This window comes from Cinclus cinclus, chromosome 2 (genome assembly GCF_963662255.1).
Source record: "Cinclus cinclus chromosome 2, bCinCin1.1, whole genome shotgun sequence".
NCBI lineage: Eukaryota > Metazoa > Chordata > Aves > Passeriformes > Cinclidae > Cinclus > Cinclus cinclus.
Genome location: NC_085047.1, coordinates 500,797 through 519,439, shown reverse-complemented (window position 1 = coordinate 519,439; position 18,643 = coordinate 500,797). Strand labels below are relative to the sequence as shown.

The 18,643-nt window shown below is 46.2% G+C and overlaps 1 protein-coding gene across 3 annotated transcripts; it reads right to left on the bottom strand.

Moving 5' to 3' along the window:
- Positions 1 to 471: 471 nt before the first annotated feature.
- PPME1 (protein phosphatase methylesterase 1) lies at positions 472 to 18,598 on the bottom strand. Of its 3 annotated transcripts, XM_062515272.1 has the most exons (14): positions 18,480 to 18,591; positions 12,280 to 12,373; positions 11,258 to 11,350; positions 10,184 to 10,241; positions 9,641 to 9,692; positions 7,714 to 7,868; positions 7,020 to 7,110; positions 6,601 to 6,666; positions 6,278 to 6,410; positions 5,698 to 5,827; positions 5,210 to 5,254; positions 4,335 to 4,399; positions 3,220 to 3,287; positions 472 to 2,572 (listed from the first exon to the last, which is right to left on the bottom strand). In XM_062515272.1, the coding sequence occupies exons 1-14, from the start codon at positions 18,575 to 18,577 to the stop codon at positions 2,554 to 2,556; spliced, it is 1,167 nt and encodes a 388-aa protein (XP_062371256.1). In that variant the 5' UTR covers positions 18,578 to 18,591; the 3' UTR covers positions 472 to 2,553. The 3 variants fall into 3 exon arrangements, with proteins under 3 accessions (XP_062371256.1, XP_062371257.1, XP_062371255.1); XM_062515273.1 differs by lacking the exons at positions 472 to 2,572; positions 3,220 to 3,287 and adding an exon at positions 14,886 to 15,011 and having other exon boundaries at positions 4,007 to 4,399; positions 18,480 to 18,598; XM_062515271.1 differs by lacking the exons at positions 472 to 2,572; positions 3,220 to 3,287 and having other exon boundaries at positions 4,007 to 4,399.
- Positions 18,599 to 18,643: the final 45 nt, after the last annotated feature.

Here is an 18,643-nt window from a genome sequence, read left to right as displayed (position 1 = left end):
TTCCAGTGGGAAAGTTGCCACTGATCCTCAGTCCAGCAAGTGAAACAAAACCAAGTGAGGTTTGTAAGTAATCCAAAGGCTGCAGGAAAAATGCAAAGCTGGGAGTTTTGGGGGAGAATTTCTCTGTGTCCCTGTTTCTCGTGAGCCAAAGAGAAGATTCCTTCTCTCTGCAGTAACTTTTACCACAGCCTGTGTATCCTTCACCAAATGCCATCTATCCCAGTCTGCAGCCCTCTGGAAACTGCAGCAGGAGCATTAATAATATTTCTCAGACAAAAGTACAGTCTCAAAAATGTATGTGGCTTGACAGAGCCAAAAGGAATTTCCCTTCCACCCACCCCCACAGTGCTGCTGCGGTCCCTGGAATCTGTTTTTTTTTCAATCCAGTACCATATGAATCCCTGAACAGGCACCTATGCAGGGCAAGGCAGGGCTGGGAGCTGGCACGGAGCGATGCACCATTCCATGAAATAGGCTCTTGAAATATTTATTTTCTTTTCACTCACTCAATGTTAACAACAAAACAGAATCCCAGGGAGCCCACAGGACTTCAGAAATCACTCCTTTTCCAGTGGTGCTTCTACAGAATACAAAACTGATTTGCTTTCCACGGAGGGTTCTGTTTGGTTGGGCTTTTTTACGAGCTCACAAATCAAAGGGAAAACGCGAGGAATCACTCCAAGTCAGACTCTCCAAGTTACTTCACCACGGAGGAATGTGACTTCGCCACGATCATTCATGAGTATGATCCCGGGAAGTGAGACTGTGGATATACACACTGGATTATTTCATCCCTAACGACCTGAACAAAGGAGTTGCCTGCAAAAAGAGAAATTTGGCCATTCTGGGGACGTGGCTGGGGAAGGAAGTATTTTGTATCTCACCTACTGAAGATCCATTGACTCCATCAGGAACTAAACCAGGGTGGACACTACACCAAATTAATGCACTGACATGGTGACTCACAGAGGGAAGCAAAGAGAGCCAGCAACTGCTCTTGTAACACCTGAGTGCCAATGGCCAAAGTGCCAGGAGGGAATTCCTCTCTGGAATGAGGCTTTCCTGCCTCTAATCCAGGCACTTCCCAACCTGGTGTGTCAGGGAGGGGACCCGAGCAAGGCCACGGCTGTGTGCGGTGAATCACAGCTGAGTGGATGTCTGCCAGGCCCAAAGCCCTGGTTAAACCCTTTGCCCCATCTGCACCCCTCAAATGCCAAGAATTCCTGATGGCTCTTGTCATGGGATGCACAGGGCAGCTCTCAAATCGCCACAGAACTTTGCCTCAGCAGAGCAGGGTTAAAATCAGCAGACAGCAGGAAGGGGTTATGGACATCGGGCAAAAAAAAAAAAAAAAAAAAAAGATTTCAGACATCCACCAGCAAAATAGTGAGGAAAACTGCTCCAAATCAAGTCTGCTCTTACACTCAAAAGTGACTCTCGGGTGAAAGCAAGCCCAGGAACTGCCTGTGGATAACTGAACCCTGAACAAAAGCTCTCTGTGCACATGGAATTCTGGAAGCCAGGCAGCGAAATGATTTAGGAAGCAACAGTGGAAACAAGGTCCTTCCTCCAGTACTGGGGAGAACAGCTGCCTACACCTCTGCATCAATATCAGCAGGACTGACTCCAAGCTCTCCCAGGGTTTTTCCTACAGCCCATTCCACGTTTTTCCATCCCAGAGGCGCTGATCTCTGCTCAGCTGTGTGTGGCAGCTACAAGAAAGGAAGAACAAACACATTCCAGGGGCAGAAAACAGCCAAACTGCCTGCTGACCACATTGTCCCTGCTGCTCTTGGGTCTTCCCCATAAACGCAGGTTCAGAGTCCTCTGGCCTGGGATGTGTCTGTAGTAGATGGAGTTATCCAGGCTTTTCTTCCCAGAGAGGACTTGAAACAAGCACTAAAAGAAACTGCAAGACTCTGAAATGGAACTCACAGTCCCCTCCTTGCCTTTTTGATTTACAATCCCATCCAGCTTTGCCCAGGAAAGTGGCCTCCAGGCTTCTCCCACAGCTTAACCCCTAAGGCTAGCGCTGGGGAGACGAAACCTGAGCTCCCAATGAAGCCCATTCCTCGTCTGCTTTAGGGGGGAAAACAAAAACTGTATATATGAAACCCAAACCTAAGGGGCACTTCCAAGATGATTCTATGATTCCATGGAGAAATCCTGAAGCCTTTGGCTGTGCTGCAATGCCCTCAGTGGATCTGGACTGCCAACAGCCCTTCTGCAGTTGGGTCCAAGAAAGCCTGAGAAATGATGGAGCTTGGTATGATCGACTACATGGGATTCCAGGAGATCTTTCCTTGTGGCAGCAGAGAAGAGGATCCCACTTCCAAGGGCCTGAAGAGCTTTTCATGGTCTTCAGCAGAAGCTGCTTCCCAGCAAGGAAGTCCCTAATAATTTAGACATTCTGGAGAACTAATTCTAGGGGATGAATCTCACACCAACTTCTCACTGCTGCTGGACTGGGAGATGAGAGGATATGGATACATCACAGTGGCCTCTGGTGCAGTTTATTTACAATGGGAATCAGTGCTGGAGAACACCAGGATATTAACAAGCAGGAAACACACTAGGAGGCAAAAAAACAGAATGGAAGAAAGACCCCACGTTAGCATCAAGGTATTCACTGCAAACTCTGTGACGACCTAAATTTGGCCGTAAAGCCCTTAGGTCTTCTCCCTCTCTCCCTATTTACACACCAACCTACCCTCCCAAGTTTATCAATCACACCCTTCTCTCACTGTCTGGCAGATCACAGGGGCCTGGCTTCCACAGGCCATTTTGATGAGAAAACACATGAGATAAGTATGGGGAGTCTGCAAAGTGAAGCACACAGCTTTACCTGCCTCATCTCACCGGTATTTCTTGGCCAAAGGAGTGTGATGCAAATTGTTTCCACAACACAGGGCCTTGGTTACTTAACGGAATATTATTTAAGCTAAATGCTGTAAAATTTGTCATTTTGCTTTCTGGCAGGCTATAAAGACATCTGCTTTGCTCCTCCTTTCCAAGGAAGGAGGTTCCATCAGCACATGTAAATACAAGAGAAATTTAAAAGGAACACAAACACCAAATGTATTACTGGCTGTGATTCAGAGCTGTTTGTTTATCTGTGGTTTTTAACACCATGCTAAAATTCCAACCTCCCACCTCCAGAGCCAAACAGGCAGCGAGAGCAGGAGCTCTGCTCAGGGACACAACTCCATGGAGCCTTACCACTGGAATCCACCAATGGGCTCTGTAAACCTGTGACGGATCAGGAACGTTGCAACAGCTTCAGCAACCTGAGAGAAGGGGAAAAGTATAGCTCAGGATTTAAAGGGACACAAAGAGAACACAAAACCCAGTCAGTTTGCAAAGCCTGCAGTATTCCCAACAATGGTTCATGTCCTCAGGATTCTCCTGGTGAACTGTTTGCTCCTTTAAAACAAGAGCTCTGTGTAACACACTTCCAGCTTTTCTCCAACACTGAGCCTGCCATCAAGAAGTGACCAAACTTCTTCTCCATTCATTTCAGTAATTCTTAAAACGGATGTCTAAGTTTAGCAGGGAGAAAAGGTAAATTCAGGGTGCAAGACAGTAACCTGAAATGGTTTGGGATGGGGGGAACATCCAAGCTCATCCAGTTCCAACCCCTGCCACGGTCAGGGACACCTTCCACTAGACCAGGCTGCTCCAAGCCCTGTCCTACCTGGTCAGTGCTGCTTAGAATGTCTTAAAAAATAGTAACAACTTAAGAACTCAGTATGTTTAGATGAAAATACCTGTTTCAGACTGGTTAAAGTGAAGCACAGAAAGGCTGAGTTTTAACACAGCTGTAAGTGCAGGATGAGCTTTAAAACCAGATGTGCTTCCAACCACAGGCTCCACTGGCTGCACCGCATTCCTGCTTCCATCTGGACACAAACTCCAGCAGTGCCCAGAAGCTGCACTGCTCTGTCAAAGCTGCTTCAGGAACATTTGGTTTCTGTTTGGAAAATGTGAGCCACACAACTCCACAAAACACAGAACAACCCCTAAAGCTGCAGCTTAGTGCAAGGGGCAATGGGGGACTGCATGAGGAAAGGGAGGAGAAATCCACACTCCACATGGGTACAATTAGGTACATCACCACAAGCCTGAGAGTTGAATCCATAGCCCAGCCCTGTGGCACGTAAACATCTTAACCAGGGCTTCCCAGACAGCTAAAAAAATCCAAGCTGCTTGTGAAAGCCAGTTGTCGTGCCAAAAAATGCCCCTGAAGCGTGATCTCTGCTCCATGGTAAGGAACACATCCCCTTTTGCATTTCAGATCGCAGCTTGTGTAGCTTCAACCCCACAGTGGGGCTCACCTTGTCCGGAGCGTCTTCGTGGACGGCGTGGCCACACTGTGGGAGGACCTGCATCTGGAACTTCCCTGTGGATTGAGAGAGTCAGCACATGGATCTCACACTCTGGACCAACTAACCTCACTAAGTGTAGCTCGAAAAGAGGCCCCAGGGACGGCAAGAAGTCTTGGCAGACTCCACACCGTGAACAGCCCACGGTGCCCAAAGAAAGCATGGACCAGCTGCTTAATTCACCTTCTCCAGGTGTAACTAGGACGGGTTCCCAGGAGTTAAAATTAAGCCGAGCTTCTGTTGTTTCAAACCAGGACAGCTTCTCAGAGCTTCTCAATGCAGGCAAGTGTTAGAGTTGGAACTCTTACTGGATTTGCCTTAAGGTAACGTTTATCCTGCTATCCAATACTACTTTGCAGTACAGGTTGCTCTGGAAAGCCGGGATGGGGGAAAAAAACCCAACCCAAACCCCAAAACATGAATGAAGGTGCTTAATCTTGGTCTGCTGTCTGTCAAGAAACACTGGGAGATGGGACAGTTTTGAATGGTTCCAAGTGTTCTAGCTAGGAACATCGGGAATGTAGCAGCTAGAAAGGGAGAAAATGGATTAGAAAGAAGCCCCCACAGACATTGATTCTGATACAAGGGAAGTGTGGCAGCTCCACTGCTGAACACTAGATTGAACAAAACCCACAGCAACAACTCTTCATGTGGAACCCTTCCCTCCTCATCTTCCCCACCTCTCCTTGAGCACAGTAGGAGAACGCTTTGGGATGAACAAATTCTGTAATGCCCATTTGTTTGGATGTCGACTGTACCCATAGCAACAAGCCCTCATGCAAAAAGAGCATTACAGTAAGGCTGGAGTAACAATATTAAATACTCACCTTGCATCTGTCCAATGGTCAGATCTTTATCCAGCCTGTCAACACCTACAATCAAATAAACAAAAGTATTGGAGAACAGGCAGAGAGAACACAGCTCCCTGAGCCAGGCTTTACTCCATATTTTAGAAGAGATGTTAGCTTGAAAAACAGAAAATAAACACCTCTGACACCCACAACGAGGATATTTCACTGCTGCACCCTGAGAGAGTAAAGTGGCAGGAGAGAAACACAGCCAAAAAAATGCAAGAGCACAGCCCTCCCTACAACTTAAAAGGATATCTATGCACTGTATTTCCCGCTGAGGTACAAAAGGGGCTTAAGGCTGTATTGGACTTTTGCTTGAGTTCACATCACACCACGCTATTTGAATAGAGACAGAGGAGCCCAGGTATTCCCAGGAAACACTGTAGCCCAATGCTGACCCTGTTCTCTAAAATTACAAGTGTGACATCACTGAAGTGCACGCCAGGACTGGAAGAGACACGTACCAGCTAAAAGCAAAAGCTTTGGAGTCGGACAGCTCAGGAAGAGGTTGGATAAACCCCTGAACCAGCCATCCCAGTACTTTTCTGTTTTGGCCAGTTCGATTCTCCACGTGTATAAATGCTCCTTCTTTGTCTGCAGGGAGGAGAGAGAACTCTGCATTAGAGATCAGTAAAACAGCAGAAAGAAAACCAACTCGGGGAGCCACTTGGAAATGCCTACAGACATGGATGTAAAAAAATTTAAAAATACTGGCTCCCTCTGCTGGATTATGCGCTTCCACGGATGATCTTCCTTGCTTCTAAATCTCTGTCCGGATGAAAGTACACGAGCAGGGAACAAGAAAGTCAACAAGAACTACAGCAAGAGGAGAAGAACCTTCAGGAGAAGACTGCAGGATTCAGGGCAATCAATTTGCTATTTTTTACTGACACAAATGGCTCACAAATTGTCTGAACATTTGGGCTTGGCTGTGATCCAGTCTTCTCTCCCTGGAGTGGCTCCCTTTCATGTCAGAATGATTTGGATAACCACAGGTGACAGCTCTTGCAGGGGAAGCTGAAAACACAGCAACAAACTCCTTACCTCTGTGTCATCCTCTTTCTTCCTTTTGTTGACAGAGCCTCCCCCTTCCTCATCCTCGTCCTCCTCCTCCTCTTCCTCAATAATTCCCTCTACTATGGCTTTAGGGCATTCAGGGCTGGCAGCCCCTTCGCACCTGTGAAAATAAAATCAGAAACTGATTCCCTGACAAAAGAAAAAACTCCAAACCAAAACACCACCCAGGATTAAACCATAGTTTTCATCGATTTTGCTTGAAGAACTTTGCATTTTCAAGTGCACTTAGGTAGTAAAACAGAAACAAATTATTTTAAAATAATAAACAAAATAAACCAAAGGCCACCTACTGCTTGACTTGACCGACCATAGAAACTCTGGCAGATTCGAGATTTCTTATCTGTCCACTTTTTACACTAGGAAAAAAAAAAAAACAGAAGACAGAAATATTTACTGCAGAGATTCAAGAATCAGCAGGCCCAGAAACAGGAGCGAAACCTCCTCTACAGCTCAGGATTTCCCCGAACTATTCCCAAAGCTCCTGCTCTCAGACTAAACAGGGTGGCTCACTTAAGCACCTGAGCCTGCCCTTGTCACTGTAACTGTGAGAAAGAGGGAGAAGTTCTGGTGGGGAAACGGTGAAACAGGGTCAAACCCAGGGCAGGGGGCTGGGAGAGGACCTGTAAACAGCCAAATTGTGTAAACTTTGTTTCCTCCGGGAGTCAAGCTACCCAGACAAGTGACTGGGGACGCTGAGCCCAAGCTTTACCTCCACTCAATGGCGTTCTCAAGCGACTTGAACGTTTTGGGCCGACTCCTTAGGAAGTTCTGCATGCTGTTCAAGGCATCCATGGCTGTACCTAAAACCAAACGGCATCGTCTTCATCAACTTCACGGCGTCTGATGAAATTATTGCCACATCCCTCTATACTAAACTGGCTGCAACACCCTCCGAGAGAGCTGGAGCTCCCCAGTGATTTTAGTGCTGCTAAGGAAAGTACAGATTAGTACTTCCAAGCCAACTGTCATATTGGGAAATTATTGTTTGAATAGGTGGGATGTTCAGACAGTAAGAGAAAGCAGCAATCACTTCTCAGCACCAAGCATTACAGCAAAAGCCACCCTCTTCCCCACCAAGAAAGTGTTTCAGAGAAACTAGTGCCACTGTCTAGTTGACAAGGTGGTGTTAGCTCATAGCTTAGCTCAATGATCTCAAAGGTCTTTTCCAACCTAGCTATTCTCTGATTCTGTGAAATTAGCAGAAAAAAAGCAGACAGAAAGTAGACCTGGGAAAAGGAAAAGGAGGGGTCACACCGGAAAGATTTTTGTGTGCGCAGGATCTGATAGGAGGATGGAATTGGTTTAAAAATGGGGCAAAACCTTCTGTATCCAGGGACTTGGGGCTAAGAGAAGAGGTGGAAGGCAGAAGCCCAGCTGAGGGGCTCGGAGGGCTCCACGCTCACCTTCCACGACGTCGATCATGCAGAGCCCCAGCAGGCTGGGCACCAGGTTGGCGACGGCCGTGTGCACGGCGATGGCTCCCCCCATGCTGTGCCCTATCAGCATGATGGGCGGGGGCAGGTCCCCGTACAGCACTTCCACCACGTTCCCCACGTCTCTGCAAAGGGACAGCAAACCCTGCATGGCACCTCCACCTCCAGGGCAGCACAAGGGACACACCCCAGCCAGGCGTGCAGCCCCAAAGCCTCGCTGAACCCGCAGGCAGCACAGGTTTATTCTCCTGTCGCTGCTTCATCGTAGTACCAAAGCAGGAAACCCTGCAAGCCAGTGCTTTCCTGACATCGGTGTAATTTCTCTTGTTATTAACAGAATCCTCATTTAGAAGATGCTAATTAAAAAGATACTCAAGCAACCTGGTCTAGTGGAAGGTGTGACATTTATAGTCCCTTCCAGCCCAGATTCTGTGATGCCTTGTTGAAAACACTTTAGGCTGACACTTGCTGGTGGGAATGTTAAATAAAAGGTGAGAAAAAGCTGTCAGATCGTCTCGCACGGCAGCATGAACCAAGAAATCAATTGTTCTTAAAAGAAGTAACTGGAATTGGAGAGAGAAAAATAACCGGGCCCTACTGACCATGGCAAAGATGAACAACACTGAGCACGAGCAAAAAGAACTGAGACTCTCTACGAGTACAGGTGCCACAGGGCAAGGGGCAACCTTCCCCTTCCCTCCCGTAAGGCACCCACTGTTAAACTGAAGCTGCCACTTCTTGGCACTTTTCCCAGGATGGCATGATTCTCAAAGCCCAGAACAGCAGCACAGCTAACAGCCGAAATCTACTGAGAAGCAGTTTAAAGACACCCCCTCCAAATGGCTTTCCTGACTACAACCACTCAGAGGAACCCGAGAACTGTGCGGTATTGAAAATGGAAAACAAGTGGAAAAAAAAATGAACAGGCTGACCAGCTTGTTTCCTCTGCTGGAGAAAATTGCTTGAGGATTTGATTTAAAAGAACAAACAGGAGCACCAGCTATAATTGAAGGCTCCTATTTAAAAGATATTCAGGGCCAAGTTTGAGGCTCATTGCTAAGATGAGGGGAAGGTTTCGAAACAAAAGGAACTTGCTTCCCCCCCACAGCATTGCTGCTCCAGATTTAAAATATTCTAATTATTTAATCCAGCATCTCCTCAGGACAGTTACACATCAGGATCTGACAAGGCATAAGCAGCAGGAATAAGGTATACAATGGAAGTCAGAATACATTTCACACATGGCCTCCCCTCAACAAACCAAGTGGATTTGTCCATGGGAAGGTTACGAAATCCTTCATCATTTAGTTGTAGTCACAGCAAAGAGTCTCTTTGTACTAAATATGGGCAGAACATAATGTGCTTAGCTTAGTGGGTATTTGCTTTCCTTACAGTTTTGTCGAGGGGGATGGATTTGCATGCCAAACAGGGTCATGACAGTTTGAAAAAGCAATTCTGCACTTGAAAATCCTGTCTGTGACCCAGACATCAGGGGTGTTACCCGGCCAATGTGGGCCCGCCCTGAATACTCACTCCGAGGGCTGAGGAAGAGTCAAAACTGGTGATTTCAGGCTAAAAGACCCCACGGATGTCTAAGGAAAGCATTCCACCTGCATTAGGAACTCTTCAGCATGCTGCAGGTTTAAAGTGCTCACTGTTTAAAAACTCGGGGTACTCGGAGAACAACTCCAGTTCTTAGAATCTGACTCAGCTGGGAGAGACATTACTTCAAACTGTCCCAGAATAGGAGGAAAGAAGGGACAACTGCCAGAATCACGTGAAATAATATCTTCCAGCTCCTTTGAATGAAGGCTGTGTGCCCTCAAGTAGTTTGTTGTTCAGCCATGGAAAGAAAATGGAGGTTTGTGAAAAGGGAAGTGAGCATAAGTTTCCTTACTTTGACATAGTCTCTGCAGACAGATCTTCAGGATTCCTTACTTTTGTTTCTCCTGAAAAAAACCCAACCCAAGTTAAGTTCGCTTAAGTTGAAAACCTTCAGGTGCCCTCAGGACTTAGAGCATTGACAGTACAAAGCTTTTAGACACAGATATGAAGAGCAAGCCTACTGCAGTGAACATGAATAATTAAGAAAGACAGAATTAACAGGAACACTTGGTAATATGGGTAGGAAACACTGCCCACAACTGTTCTTCATGGATCTTTTAATGAAAGAACAGTCCTTACCTCTCATGGCAAATAGCACCCATAGATTATGGAAATATGAGAGAGGGCGTGGTGGAAGGAAGTAGTCCGAACACACAAAAGTTAAGGGACTCTCAGCTTCTGACAGAAGCCAGTCTTCCATCCCTGCTTTTGAATCAAAATTGGGATTCCTCAAGGATGTTTTCCTAGTCATCCTGTGAGGAATCCTTTGCATTCCCTTTAAAAACGGGGGCCTGTAACACACTGATTTGGCTCCAGATTTATTTCCTTGACTTACCATGGCCTCGGAGGTCTAAAGCCACAATCCTACACTGGATCCTGTTAATGATTGCAGACTGCAAGGAGAGACGGAGAGAATATTGTTTGCAAAGTGGGATTAGCAACAACAAGGACACCCTAGAAACCCTTCATTGGCCACCAAAATGGCTGAACCTGGATCGGACGGGGCATTACAGAGCACGAGCAAAAATATTCCATGAGACTGTCCTTAGTGGGCCAAAGTCCCATCCTCGTTGCCACTGTTAATGAGGACAGTTATTTCACTGTGCATAAGACATGACTTGGCTTTCCTGGGACCACGAATTCAAGCCCTGCAGCACCTCTGAAAACTGGAACAGCAGTGGGATTACGGACACCAAAGGGTCTCCTTTGCTTTTCAAGCTCCACACAGTACAAAATTCCTCTCGGCTCTGTGGCTGACATAAGAAGTGAAGCAGCTGCTTGGCAGTGCACGTTCAGTTTGCTCTCAAAGAATAGAATTTTACAGGCTGAAATGTATAAAAATTGAGGTTGGGGGAACAGCTGAAGAATCTTTTTAAGGTAAGGCAGAGCAGAATAATTGCAACACAATTATGGCTCTATTTGTCCCTGACAGATCAATTTAAACTAAGTTATTTCAGACATCGCAGAGCAGTGGCATGCTTTGTTGACAGGAAGACTTCCGTGTTAAGGAATAATTTATTATTTAAATACCAGCCCACCCTGGTAGAAGTGGGGGAATTTGCTGAGGGATTCCCAACAGAAGCACCTACACAATTGGCAAAAGCTACCCAGCGCTCAAAGCTACCCAGTCCTCTTATTTTGATTTTTCAGCTGTTCAGTTCTTAAGTGGCTGGAGCAGTTGCTTTCCCCAAACCCACTGAATCCACAATCAGTATTTTCCAGCCCCTAAAGACAGCCGAAACCCTCCATCTGCAAGGTGCCCATGCACCTAAGCAATAACCCCAACCGTGCAGAGATAATATTGTTATCTTTTAGAATGCTGTTTTCCGTGTTTCCCAGAGATGCCTTCCACACTCAAGAGAGCTCCATTTCCACACATTTATTTCCAGAGAGCAGCAGCTTTACTTACAGTAAACACAGCCCAGGACAGAGCAGAGTGGCCTCCACCATGTAGCAGCAGCAGCACAGGCCCCTCCGTCCCACTTTTGTAAATTCGAAAAGTGTATGAACAGTTAAGGACATTTCACAGAGTCACTTCAACGCACCAGATTTAATTCTGGAGCTTGCAACACCCAACAGTATTTTATTTCTACCCTTAATTTCTCTGACCAACAGGAACGTTCAAGCATTACCTGGACAGAAATGTAACTCAATTTAAGCTTCAAGAGTTGTATTCCTGCTGCCCAGGTTTCCTCCACCCCCCCTATAATTCACTCATCCCCTATCCTTTTCTCCCTGGGCACAGCAGGGAAATGAACTGAGAGGAAACTAGAAATCCATTAGTAAAAAAAATTGAGAGTTATTTTTTACACAGACAAGATAATGAGAGGGCAAGGGAATGGTTCTAAACTAGAAGGGGGGAGATTTAGATTAAATGTTCATAAGAAATCCTTCACTGTGAGGGTAGGCAGGCCCTGGCACAGGGCGCCCAGAGCAGCCAGAAGACACTGATGGCATCACAACCTCTGCCTCAGCCAGAAATCTGGAAGTATTTATTCACATCTACATGTTTTGTCGAGGTTTATCTACTGTAATGCTGCTATTAATCCTGAGCAGACAGTTCACTGATTGCCACTTCACTAACTGTAGTTAATAAAAATCAATGAACAGCTCTGGTCCTGACATGGTTTGAATTATGAGAACCTGAGGAGTGTTTCCTTGCAAAATATGCTACTGAACTGTTGGAAATACTTTTTTAAAAATTAATGATCACTAAAGAAGCAGTATCAGGAACTGGCCTTGCTAGGTACAGTTCACCTGTTGGTCTGGAAGGGAGAGGTCTGGTTACTGACACTGAACCCTGCAAGAGGCATAGTGGAAGATGAGAAGGGACACATGAAAAAGCTGAAAACTCCCCAATAAACTAAACAAAACCTGATACCTCCCCTGTCTCTGTGATTACGACAAATTCAATGTGGAAAAAAAGGATATATCCTTGCCAGTGTCATTTTCTACCACAACGTCCTCCATAGACTCGAAGTACTGGCTCCAAAGCACCGGTGAAAAATCACGCTTTCTTCCAGGGCTGCAAAACAGGAAAAATCCCATAAGAAAGAGTTATTTTTAAAGTCTTCCACTGAAATTGGCATCCAGGCCTCCTCTCACTGAAGAGAACACGCTGATGTTACGCAACAGTTCAGACTGGATGCAAGCGACGCGTCAGTGAAATTCCCGTACAACCACAATATTCAGAATTTTGTTGTCAGTGAAGAAATCCTCCCCTTTTCCCCCTCCCTAAGTGTTGCTCCTATTGAGGAAATGTAGTGGAAACAGAGGAAAGAGTATTTTTCTCATCCAGTAATTCCAAGGAAGACTGAACAATGGCAATTTAGGCTACACGGACCCAAGCCAAGGGAAAATAAACGGAACAGTGACACTGTCCCAGTACAATCTCTGAGTTTGCAATGACCCACGGACAAAAGGCGCCCAGCTGACAAACCAATTTATGTTTTGCTTCCTTCAAAAGGTGCAGCTGTGCCCTCTCCTTGTACCCCCATTACTGACAAAAGGGCTCCGCAATCAGAATTTTCCGGATGACTCCGTTGATGCAGGATTTGTTTCTCGGGCTGGTATTTACTCAGTAATGCTAAAAGAGTAGTGCTTAATTTTGGAAGTGGCATAATTAGCCTCAATTCGAGCCCAGGATACAGGATGAGTAACAGAGCACCATTTTAACCATGTTTTTGCACTTCAGCTCTTCTGGGGGAGGCAGGCAGGCAGCACAGAATATTAAAATCAAGCATGGGCGTGAGGGCTGAAAGACCTTCACAGCAGAAAAATCCCTGATGAAGAAGTTTCTCCTGAACTCTTGGCTTCCTAAAGAAATAGAAAATAACGGACAAAGCTGCTTTTCAGTTTTGTAGAAACAAAATTTCTGTTTCCCCTGGTGTTTCTAGGACATGAAACATACACCAGCCACCCTCTGAATGGACCAAATTTCCCTCCTGCGGGTTTCCAGACCTCTTGTCAAATCTCAATTAAATAAAACGAGGTGTCACACACCTACATAAATCCAGAAAATATTAATCTCTTTTAATGCCTCAGATTAATCTCATCCTCTGATTAAGGGAAAAAATATCATATTCAAAGCCTAATTTTTCCCTGGAAGCCATCCCAGCACTGATCACATGCTCTCTCCATACCAGTTCTGGTTCTTTCTGGAGAGGGAAAGAACTGCCCACAGCTTGGATGATCTCCCTTCTCCGGTTTTTGAATAGGCAGGATGTGCAGTTAGTGAAAATATATTCCACCACCCCTTCAAAATGCAGCATTTCAACTGCAGCCAGACTTTTGCACAGCATGTTACAGCTGGTTTTGGGTTCCACTGCCCTGAGCAATTCCAGGTGATCAGAAAATATTGTCATCAGCCTGGCTACACCCATTCCCACATAATCCATAAATCTGGTGAGCAGCAGGAACTCCCTGGTAGCCCAGCCCCTGCGCTACTGTGGCACCAGGAGTCCGTAAGGGAATTCTCTTACTGCAGGGGAGGCAGAGCGTGGGGAAGTGGCTGACTGACTGTGTCATGCTGGATGAAGAGCCAGGGCTGTGTGCCAGATGAACCCATCTTTGTGGAAGGAGGGCTACAGGATGGGCAGCCACAGTTACACAGGGGAACATAGCAGCATGATGGCCAAGAATTCACATTTCACCAGACCAGGCTACTCCAAGCCCCATCCAACCTGGTTCTGGACACTTCCAGGCATGAGTATTCTTGGGTCTCCTTCGAGTGCCATTTCTAACAGCAGAGATCCAGTGCTAGAATTTTCATGCAAGAGGCAGGCAGATGAGGATCCAAGGCAGATCCATGGAGAGGATCTCTGGAACTGCAAGAGGAATCTGTGAAACCAAGGCGGAGCCCTTGCCTAGGAGCTTGCCACCCCGATGCATTTAGCAATGCTTCAAATTTACAGGAGCAAACACCCCCAGAGAAAATGTCAGTAGCTGTGTCATACACGAACTGTCTGGGAAAAACATACAGCAGAACTCCTTTGTTTGCAAGGGAATTGGAGCAGAAAGTCAAGAGGAGCTGGGAATTAAAAACTATCATCACCTCTGATGCAAATACGTGTGGATCATGATTTAAAACAAAATACTCCCCCTCCAAGCAATGCTGAGGAAACATGAGTGACCTCAGGTTTAACACTGAACCCCCAAAAAAGCAGAATAAATGTGCAGTTCTCCACAAAATCCCAGGTGACCACAGAGGGTTGGGCAAAAGCATTTCTCCAAAGAAAAGAATCTTTGATTTTGAGTTTTTCTGGAGCTGCTTTTTTTAGTGAAGCATCAACACACATTCAAAATTAGAAGTGTGCCCAATAAATGGCAGCTGTGGTTTTGCACCTTCCTATGCTGAAGCCACATTTTGCTGACCAATATTTAAGTGAACAGAACTACAGCTTTTTAAAGTATCCAGCAAACCAGAACAGAAATGGGTCTGACATAATAACTTTTCTAGAACGATCCTTAAAAACTCCAAGCCAGCCAGCCAGCCAGCCAGCATATTAAACTGGAATTACAAAACAAATTCTGGGCACCCTCTGCTGATGTTTTATCCTATTGTGCAGTTTGTCCTCTTTATCATGTCCTCAATCCCAAGGATGCCCACATGGCTCAGCAGATCTCTCCCTGGTTTTTGAAGGGGTTTTCTTTCAGGTATTTTCCTAAAATGAAAAAAAAAGAAAGAAAAAAAAAAGGTTGCACCAAGCAGAAGGAGCCATTTTCGGAAAGTCCTTTTTCTGCTGAGAGCCCCTATTTAAAACTACTAAAGCAAATATAGAACAAGTGCATGAATCAAGAGATTTCATTCTTGCACCATATTTGAACCAACCAAATCAAACATCATCTACAAGTAAGAACTGCCACGGCTGACAAGTTGTATTTAGAAATTCTAAAAATTGACAAGGACAGTATCTTGAGTTCTGCTTTAGAGATGCTGAATACATAAAATGTTTTTGTTTTTTCTTTTTATTAAAAGGATTCCAAGGGGGAAAAAAATTATTAAAAAGAAAAAAATGAGTTGGAATTTCCGTGATTGAATTACACAGATCTGATCCAATCATGCCCTTCTAGATAATTAAAAGATCTTCAGAGATTGTACACGATTCTTACTCACACATTGGAAAGGAACAGCAAACTGACTTTCACTTCTAAATCCTATCCGGGTGCCTAACTCTGAATGAGCCAAAAAAAAAAAAAAAAAAAAAAAAAAAGCGCAAAATAAAAGACAGGAAATGCAGAAGCTGCTACAGCTGTTGGGATCTGCAGCCCTGGGGTCTGGGGCCTCTTGCTCCTCCAGTGACTTTACAAAACAATCAGGCCATAAAGCCCGATTTTGTTTCCATTTCAGCCGAGCAATTTGAAGGAACCACTTTCAAACCTGCGCAGGCAATTCCCAACATGGCCTTGGCCATGAGCGCTCCTTAAAGAAATGGACACAGAATTCATCACAGTGGCTGAATTCCACGTGTTGCTCCAGCTGAAGAGAAGCTCCAGCTTCCTTTGGAAGGAGCCTTTTGGAACCATCCCTTCATTGGACAGCTCTGCTGGAGAGTGCTTAAAACCAGGGAGGAGAGGACTGTGCCATCAAAGCAGGAATCGATGCCATGTGCTATGAAATACAGTGAAATTCCAAGCACACATCCCACGCTCCCACAAAACCCAGTCCAAGCTATGTCGCAGGAGCCACGCTGGATATCAGGGGAAATTCCTCCCCTAAAAGGGTCTGTCCAGCCCTGGCACAGCTGCCCAGGGCAGCAGTGAGTCCCCATCCCTGGAGGGATTTAAAGCTGCGTGGATGTGGCACTCAGGAACACCGGATAATGGTGGTGACCTTGGCAGTGCTGGGGAATGGTTGGACTCCAAGATCTTGGAGGGCTTTTCCAACCTGAACAGTTCCATGATTCAATTTGCTTTGGCCAGTTTGACTTCTCAAATGAGAATCTCCCACAGAGAGACATCAGGAAGTGACTGGACTGAAAAATAGCAAAAAAAAAGAAAAAGCTAGAAGCAAGTTTATTTTCACATATTTAAATGCAGCAACAGGTGCCTTTTTTTTTACAAACCACTGAAGCACACATTAACCTTTTAACAGCATATTACTGAAAAAGGTAAGACTTTATTTCAGTTAAGAAGTCCTGAGTAAATTCTGTTTTTCTGTAGCAATCTCACATGCTTGACCCTCTGCTTCTCAAGGACTGCTTTCAGCCACACCACAGTCACTTTAAGATGACCTGCCATGGTGGTGGGGAAAAAAAAAGGAATAAAGTGCCCAACACCCCAGTCAGAGGTGTGGAAAACCATGGAAAAATCGAGTTGCTGGCAATCTTGGACATTAAGTTTAATTTTTTTTAACAGCCTGGCTTGCGATTCAAGACACTGAAAGCGCAGAAATAAATCGCATTTATAAACACGAGATGCTTAATGCAGCAAAGAAATGTTTTCCTAAGTTTAGTTATCTTCATTCCCTCTAAGAGTTTGAATTCTGAGGGTCTATTTCAGCGCAGCCCTGTACATCTGCCGGCACTGCAAATCACACTGGGTTTTCCTCGTACAACTAATCCCATTCTCTTTTGGTGGAATTCTCTTCAGGGGGAATCTTGCGCTTGTTTGTACTGAACTGAACTTTGATAAGGATAAACTCAGCTTAAGCTAAACTTTCTACCCCGCTTCCTCTTGCCTCCTTTTCACAGAAGCCCCAAGGCCCTCCGGATGAGGCCGTTCCATGTCGGATGTGCAGCGCCTCCCACAACGGGAACATCACCTGTAAAGGGATTTACTGAGGGGCAGAGTGGTAAATCAAAAATACAGCTGTGCTGTGCGAAAACATGACAGTGAACTACTCCCCGCTGCTTCCGAGGGAAGAATTCCAGGGGAATTCTTGATCCTTAACTGCAACACTGTATTTTGTATCAGTGCTCTCTGAAAGCATTTGAAAAAGAAAAAAAGTTTATAAAACAACAGAAAATGAACTTTTATTCGTAATCCTTTCCCTAGCAGCATTTAAAACCCCTCCAGTGCAGAGTAAGAGGAAGAATTATATAAATTAATACATGTTACACCTTTAGACACTGGTCAAACTTCTCCCACAGCTCCCTAAATGTGCCTTCAACCCCTGCTTAAAAGATTAAAGACTATCCCAGACTATTCCATCATCTGGAAATGCAGGTTTAAACAGGGATTAAAGTCACAGAGCTCACCTCCTCCACATGGATGCCTGCGGCTGAGAAGTCCTGTCTCACAGAATCATGGAATATTCTGACTTGGAAAGGGACCCACCACAAGGATTATGAAAGTCCAGCTCCATCTTAAGAATTCAGCTCCTGAGATTTTCCAACACCTCTCTTCCCAGCCACACTCTGAGGTACCACCCAAACATCGTGTTTGACCCTCCCTCCAAACACTGATGGCAATAGGACTGGGAGAAAAGGGCTGGAGATTTGATCCAGCACCTGCCACGTTCCCCCAGCTGGAGGATACTCTGGGCAGTGACACCTAAGCAGCTGGAGAAGCTGGATCCAGATCTCTTGGAGCACTGGGAAGCAGGACCAGCCCTCCCTCCAGATCCCCAAGTAATGACCACCCCTCATTCCAGATCCCCCCGATAATGGCCATTCCCTGTCCAGATCCCCCAGTAATGACCATTCCCAGTCCAGATCCCCCCGATAATGACCATTCCCTGTCCAGATCCCCCAGTAATGACCATTCCCTGTCCAGATCCCCCCGATAATGACCATTCCCTGTCCAGATCCCCCAGTAATGACCATTCCCTGTCCAGATCCCCCCGATAATGACCATTCCCTGTCCAGATCCCCCAGTAATGACCATTCCCAGTCCAGATCCCCCCGATAATGACCATTCCCTGTCCAGATCCCCCAGTAATGACCATTCCCTGTCCAGATCCCCCCGATAATGGCCACTCCCAGTCCAGATCCGGCAGTAATGGCCATTCCCTGTCCAGATCCCCCAGTAATGACCATTCCCTGTCCAGATCCCCCCGATAATGGCCATTCCCTGTCCTGATCCCCCAACACGAGCCCCTCTCCCTCCAGACCCTCCTCTCCCTTGTAACCTTTCCCCCCGATCTCTCCCCCCCCGATCTCCGCATCCGCCCCTGCCCTTCCTCCGCCTACCCCATGCGCATCTTGGACCCGGACTGGCCGCCGCCGCCGGGCAGCGGGGGCCGAGGCGGGAGGCGGCCCAGATGCAGCTGCTTCTCCAGGGCCGACATGACAGCCAGGCACGCACCGGGAATACCGGGAACACCGGGAGCCCCGAGCCGCCCCCGCCGCCCCGC